The 7,403-nt window shown below is 38.1% G+C and overlaps 2 protein-coding genes across 2 annotated transcripts in view; one reads left to right on the forward strand and one right to left on the reverse strand.

The window, feature by feature from the left end:
- The window catches only part of LOC115245614, a 170,011-nt gene extending 166,420 nt beyond the window's left edge, over positions 1 to 3,591 (reverse strand). The window contains exon 1 of the mRNA XM_029824028.1: positions 3,330 to 3,591. The gene's annotated coding sequence lies outside the window, so the exon portion shown is untranslated. The remainder of the gene's footprint in view (positions 1 to 3,329) is intronic.
- On the forward strand, positions 1,911 to 7,403 carry LOC115245541 (sodium/hydrogen exchanger 9B1-like). The gene is made up of 9 exons (XM_029823913.1): positions 1,911 to 2,030; positions 4,099 to 4,226; positions 4,368 to 4,976; positions 5,170 to 5,345; positions 5,772 to 5,890; positions 6,191 to 6,352; positions 6,499 to 6,645; positions 6,864 to 6,965; positions 7,069 to 7,403. The coding sequence occupies exons 1-9, from the start codon at positions 1,911 to 1,913 to the stop codon at positions 7,378 to 7,380; spliced, it is 1,875 nt and encodes a 624-aa protein (XP_029679773.1). The 3' UTR covers positions 7,381 to 7,403.

Consider the following 7,403-nt stretch of genomic DNA (forward strand, 5'->3'; position numbering starts at 1 on the left):
TAATGTAAAAATATATTTAATTAAAACGATCAATCATGCAATCGTTATAAATATTTATTAAAAGTTTATCTAATACAAAAAGAATTATTTTACTTCGGATCGCTCACTCGTCACACTCACGTGCAACGATCAGTTCGTAACGCGGGCGCGGATGATAGGCAAATTAATTCGGCGTTTTTACGCGCGCATCGAGAATCATCGCGAAAGCAAGTCGCAGGTGCAAAGAGGAGAAACGGAGAAGAGTCCGACGGCGGTGGCGCCGATGGTTGAACGTGTGCCGGTGCATCGAGAGGGATCAATGAACAAGTTCAATAACCTTAAATCCACTTGTGACGGCGGACTACCCCATCGGGTACGACTGACTGCATCGCTCTTCAACAACCAAAATAGATATTCATTTTCCAAGAGTGCCATTTTCCCAGTCCAGACACAAATCCAATACCGCTGATTTAAGTGCCTCCTCTCACCCTCTCGCCGCTAAGGTCAAAGACCCTATATCGGCGCTGCCTCGCGCGCATCCCAGCCCGAAACTCACGCATTACGAACGAGCTAATTATGAGATTCGCGATAGTCATTTATTTACTTCTTCCGTCTTCAGCGATTAGTCAACGCGATAATTCGCTATCGGGATGAATCGTCGCCGTTGCTATTATGATCAGTGAGACATCGTGTTATTATGATCTTTTTATAGTTCCTTTTTTTTTAATCGAAACGCACAACGATACGCGAAATATTAATTGTCTGCGCGTGAAGTAGTATTTCTTGGATTCAAATATTCAAAAATATGAAAACTGGCATCGCCATAAAAAAAAAAAAAAAAAAAAAAAAAAAAGCAGTATTTGCGAAAATTGACATCAAATACACCTGTGTGTGTATATGATAACGTACACTGTATGCTCTTATTAAACGTCTCGTGATATCCTGTGAATATTCCGGGCGTTTTATCAGGCGGTATCTTTGCTCGTCAGCGAAAATGTGTGTCTTGAAGACACGCCGAAACTTCATGCGACAGCTGATGTCACTCTTTCACGAGCACATGCATACTTCATCTTCTCTAACAGTTTTGTGATCGCGAAAGCTTACGTAAATCAGTATTATTAAATATAACGTTCGCGCGACGAGTCACATAAATAAACGACGCTACACGACACGGTTCCTAAAACGAGGAAATGTAAATGCGCGTTTTTGTTTGGAATTGTGGCAAATTAACCGCATAAAGTGAAATGCCGGCATTTGCTTATTCCCGCGACAACCACGACGTAATTGTATTTACACCGTAGAGCTTTATTGCGTTGTCTTTTTGTTTACCGAATCAATCGTTATGTTGTATCGCTAACGAGCTCGACGTTCGTTTTGCAGATCGCGGTATCTTTTTGCGTAAAAAGTTTATAAGATAGTTTAGAAAACCTGTACATGCAAGCTTTTTATCTTTTTTTTCTATCCTTCTATATCAATGCTAAACTATTATAATTTAATATTTTACAATTTTAAAACAACTTAATTTAAAAAAATATTTTTGCGTAAAAAATATTCTTTTTTTAATTTAAAAAAAATATGAAATGGATAATTTTTATTGTCACACATATTCAGTAAATATTTACGACTGATACAATAGTCATGTAACACATATAATGAATACTTATTGTTAATCTATAATTATATAATTTTTTCTGAAATTATTTCTCAAGCGGGAGAAAAACACTCACCTTATATGCAAATTTGAAATATGAAGCAGTTCGATTTATAACACCAAATTGATCACAAAGTGCACACGAGAATCCCAGGAGCGATTTATGTCTGTGTAAATGTACCCGGTTTCACACGCGAACGCAAAGAAAATTTGCCAACAAAACCGGCAAGATCTTTTCTCTATTTCTCTTTTTTATCACGGTCGTTCACCGTTAAAAGCAATGCCAAACGGATATCAATCAGAATTTCGGCACGATCACGGCGAGCATCGCTCGCGAACTGAATATATTCTCGCGGGGGTGGAAGCATCGAGTAGAAGTGAACCACGGGTGCTGGAGAGGGTAAATGGGGCAAGAGGGGTTGAGAGAATGCGCGCGTAGGAGAGAAACGGCGGGCGAGATGAGTGCAAAAGGGGAGTCGGGGCGGAAGCTGCAAGGGGGATAGGCGACGCTATTGGCGTGCGCACAGATCGTAGAGTTCCTTGAACGAATGGTTAAACTTTATAGATCGTTGATAAAAATTTGATGTTTTTTTTTATGAATTCTTGTGGAGTAACTTTCTCGCTGTTTATCGCCCATATCGCTCATAATAAAATTCCTTGATCAATTTTTTAGTCAACAGATATGTTCTTGACGAAAAAATAACAGGAAACAAAGTTATGTCAATTATAAATGATAAAAGATTTATAAAAAATAAAATTAATAAAATTTTTTCACGCTATATTTCAGAAGACAACAAAACTTTATTTTGTATTTGATCCTCACTTAAAAAGTATTTGTTTTATTATAAATATTGATTATCAAAATTAAATGTTAAAAAATGATGTCTAGTAAAATTTTCAAAAGATGTACAGCTCTCCAAATTGATAAAAGAAAAGAAATGATTTTGTAAAAGATATTAATTTTTGAAGAAAGAGCCATGTGTAATAATACTAATAGTAAACTCAACCGCGAACGCCCAATACCCTATGCATAATTCAAAAACAAAAGTGGGCCACGGCGAAGAGAAGTTTAACTATAAACGTCGTATGCCGCAAGCTGACATCTTAAAAAAAAAAACTGGCAGTTTTAGGCCTCGTTCGTTAATTTTCGCTTTCGGCTAAAGAGTGTGATTCGCTTCTCGGCTATTCAGCCGTCATCCTCCACTAACGCGGCGAATTTCGGAGGCTCTAAAAGTTCGCGTTATGATCATAAGCGCGACCTATATTAAAGTAACTCGATTCTACAGATACTAAAATCCGCTCTTCTACGGAGGATACTTTCTCCAACGTACACGCGATATTTCATACTCTCTAGGATTTTCGCGACAATTTACCGTTACTGGCAGCTGTGAGAAATTGCTATGCAATTTAAAGTTATTCCTCCTCCATTACACGTTGATCGTGAATCTTCGAAGATAAGTATGATATTCCGCGTTTCGTCTCGCGTAATAAAGTCGTCATATTCAGCACATCGACGAGACAGATTAAACTCTCGTAATATGACGAGAAGAGATATAAGAGTCATCGTCTCAAGTGAAATGACCTCCCCACGATTATTCGCATCTGCCGTAATTGCTTCGCGACGAAACGCAGGATATCACAGCCGGACCTAAAATTATGTATATTCAACCGAGAATATTTCATAAGACGTCGCGCGTACCTGGAATTATTCAATATCCGCGGAATCCTTTGAAGTCATTCGCGGAACAGTCGGTTGCTTCTTTAAAGTTCCTCTTCTTCTCGCTCTCTCGTTCTTCTCCGTCTGTATGTCTATCATGTTCCGTTGCTTCCACGGCTTCTCTTTCTATCTCGTGGAGTATGTATCTATGACCTCGTCACCCCGACGAAAGGATGCTTCGCGAAGGAGAACGCGAATATTTCACGAAAACGTCCCGATTATGGAATAAATTAAGAGCGAGTACATCGTCGGTAATAGCTTCTATTTGCATTTAGAGATGAGATTGCCCTCTCACGCACGTAACGGTGGTTTCCCTCGAGTATTGAATCGAGGAGACAACTTAAAACACTTCCATGTAACGTCCTGCAACAATCAATGAAATCTAATTTTAGCGAAATCTTAGTATATATATTATAATATAGGAAACGTGAATAAAATTAATCTTTTTATCCGAGCGTAAAAATAGCATTATTTTCACATTTCATGCGTTTATTTTAATATATGATGATAAATGACAAAATATTAAAAATATAAACAATAGATTGAATATATCTTTCTAGCTGTATCATGAAATTAGTTAAAATATATCGAAATTCACGTGGGTCATGTAAAATATTGCGCATTGTTTTAAATGTCAAATTCCCATATCAGTCAAAACTATAATATATATGATAATGACATAAATATTCATTTTCGTATGATAGAAACCAATAAAAGATTCAATATCTCAAGACCAATTTGATGAACATAGCCGTATCAGTGCAAAAAGATAAAGCGGAGGTCATTGTCTCGTATGCAATCTATTCCTGAGGATAAACCGATCGCATCCACTTCCGCAAATACGCGAGCATCTGAGAATAATGTACAGATGCGAGGGAAGTAAGTGTGAATTAACGATAAGATTGATTCTAACAAACCTAACGCTCGGAGTACAATTTTTATCGAGTTAAACAGTAACAACGGGATTATTGTGATACTACGCGAAGAAAGTTGAACGAGATACGCATCTATTACAATTAGATCGATCCAGATAACGGAGGAGAGAGACGAAGACGAGGAAGACGATGATAACACTTGCTGCCATCGCGCGACTTTTTGCAACCCGATATTACGGGAGATTCTCGTAACCGATGTGATATCCGCGTGCTTCGATTTGCAACTGACATGGGCGGATCTCTTCTGGCTCGCGACCGTGGCCGGCATGACCATGCTGGTCTGGGCTGTTCTGTACTTTCTGCTGGGCGACATGGTACTACCAGGTGGCAATGTCTTCGGCCTCTTGCTTCTCGTCGTTTTCTCCTACACGCTTGGCTGGACCCTCGTCTATATTCCTTGGCTGCATCTGCCGCCCATCTTCGGCATGCTCCTAGCCGGTATAATATTGCGCAACACCGACATTTATAATATACATGACGAACTCGGGCCGGGCACAACATCCAAGATCAGGACCTTCTGCCTGACTTTCATCATGGTACGTGCCGGTCTACAGCTGACGACGACTGCACTGAGAGCGCATCCTATGTTCGTGATGATCCTCGCGCTTGTACCGTGTACCATCGAGATGCTAACGCTCACTGTCTCGTGCAGATATCTCCTCGACTTTCCGTGGAATTGGTCTTTCATGACAGGGTGAGCAAATTCTTATACCATCGCACGCAGAACTTCTCACAATTATATTAATTGAAAATAATCGCTAGTCCAAAATATTTCTCATTATTATATATATATATATATGATTTTTGTCTGGACTAACGATTATAAGATTCTTGTCTTACCGCAAAAATATAAGGAAGATTTACATAGTAATAAATTGCTTTTCAAGGACAATTGTGGCCTGCATGTCCCCCGTTGTAACGGTCAACTGCATGCTCACCCTAGCTGAACAAGGTTATGGAGAAGATAAAGGATTCACCAGCTTATTATCCACAGCAGCGTCTATCGATGACGTTCACATCGTGTCTCTGTTTTCCATCTGCTTCTCTTTCGTTTTTAGCAACGGTATAATAGAAATTGTAAGACAATTCTAAAGCGTCATAATGATACATTGACCAATTTGCAATCTTTTTAATTCTTTGAATGCGAAAAAATTTGCAAGTGGAAAAAATTTTTTAAATCTTTGACAAAGAAAATGTAAAAAGAATATCGATAAGAATCTGATAAAAAATTGACTGTACGCATTTTACATTAATTTATATTTAAAATCGTAGCTCCTAAAGATAAATAATTTGCCACGATCGAGAATTACTCCTTTATACGATATGTATGAATAACGATTTAAATATTTCACAACTTCCATAACACACTAAAAAAAAAAATACATTAACAATTTGTGACGCTCAACATCGCAAACTGGTGGCAGTGTATAAAAAATTCTAAACGTACGAAAAAAGCTTTCTGTATAAAGCGAGCTATACATCTTTCTAGATGACGGGAGAACAGAATGGTGGTCCTATATCCCCGGCGGGATTCGAGATTTCCTTCTAGGACTTATAGTGGGAATTATCTTGGGTTTTGCTCTGGCCTTTTTCCCTCATCGCAATCACGTAGGTACTTTATTCATTTCCTCGCGTCCAAGTGCCCACGAAATTCGGGTCACGTATCGCGAAAGTACGTTCGTGTAATCTGAACTAACAAGGGCAGACTTATTAACGCCTTTTCGAAATGTTTTATTAAAATATTGCTCTCACCGAGAGAGTATGAGAGAGATGATAAAATTCGCGAGAAAACGAGAGTAGCTCACTAGTTTCGTGTACAATTTTACGATAAACAATATTATTATACATACATATAATTTATTACATAATTTATATTAATTATGCTTCAATTTTCTTGTTGTATATCAGAAACACGCAATGTGGTATCGCATCGGCGGTTTGGCTCTCGCATCTTTGATGTGTACCACAGCAGCATCGAGACTGGCGATTACAGGTGGAGGATACCTCGCTACCATTATACTATCGTTTATAGCAATTCACGGATGGCGAATCTTGACAGTTTCGTACGATGTAAGTAATAAAAATAAATAATCAATCGAAAAGTTCGAAATTTTCTTATTATTAATTCGCGTCAAACATCTTTGGCGATAAAATCTTGAGATTAATTCTATAAATCCTATAAAAAGTTTATTTCCATCATTCTCTTTATATTGCAGACGACGCCTTTCCATAAAGCATTTTATTTCTTGTGGCATTTTGTGCAACCGATTTTAGGGGGCGTGATCGGTGCCGATATCGATTTTAGAAACTGGGCTATATTAAAATTCGGGCTCTACCTGGCCTGTATACTAATAGGTATATCCGTAAGTCATCATTTCGATTAAGAAGTGAAAAATAATTGAACTTTTAAAAAACGAGTAGAGAGAAAATTGAATATATAAATTTTTCTTAACATTACTTGCGATAAAATTTTCGGAATTAATTTTCTCTCGCGACATCAATATACCTCACCATATTACGTGTATGTCTTAAATGCAGATATATATGTCGACATAAATTTTACGCCATTTTCCAAATTTAGGTACGTAGTACTACCGCCTTTCTAACGACGCTTAGAATGCCTTTCACGTGGAAAGAACGACTTTTCGTCGCTATATCTTGGATACCGAAAGGAACTTTACAAGTAAGAAAAGAATAATTTTCTCGTCTTCGTAGTAGAAATTTTTATATCGTAATAATATTTTTAATGTGAAATTATCAATTTGACGAATATCAATGAAAATTAGGCAGCGTTAGCGCCGATGGCATTCGAACGTGCTAGAAAGGAGGACGACCCAACGAAAATCGAATTAGCCCTCGAAGTAGTAAAGATTTCCGTAATCGCTATAGTATTTCTGGCCCCGCTTGGTGCAATCGGCATGATGACTACCGGCCCCTTTTTCCTCAACAAGGTCAGTATGGAGGAACTCCAAAGGGAGCGTGAATTGAGCTATTCGCACATCGTCGCTCTGCAACCTGTTAGAACGCACAAACAAAGAAAGAAATCTACAATCAACAATACCGTTAAGACTTTTCCGCCAATAGAATCGACACCATAGCGTTAAGTATAGATGTATTTATT

Source organism: Formica exsecta, unplaced genomic scaffold (genome assembly GCF_003651465.1).
Source record: "Formica exsecta isolate Colony F162 unplaced genomic scaffold, ASM365146v1 scaffold122, whole genome shotgun sequence".
NCBI lineage: Eukaryota > Metazoa > Arthropoda > Insecta > Hymenoptera > Formicidae > Formica > Formica exsecta.

Excerpts from the sequence above, each read along its gene's own strand:
- LOC115245541 (XM_029823913.1), top strand. The coding sequence starts at position 1,911 with ATGCCAAACGGATATCAATCAGAATTTCGGCACGATCACGGCGAGCAT. Across the intron at positions 5,346-5,771 it reads CTCTTTCGTTTTTAGCAACG|ATGACGGGAGAACAGAATGG; the intron begins GTATAATAGAAA and ends ACATCTTTCTAG. Across the intron at positions 6,646-6,863 it reads GTATACTAATAGGTATATCC|GTACGTAGTACTACCGCCTT; the intron begins GTAAGTCATCAT and ends TTCCAAATTTAG.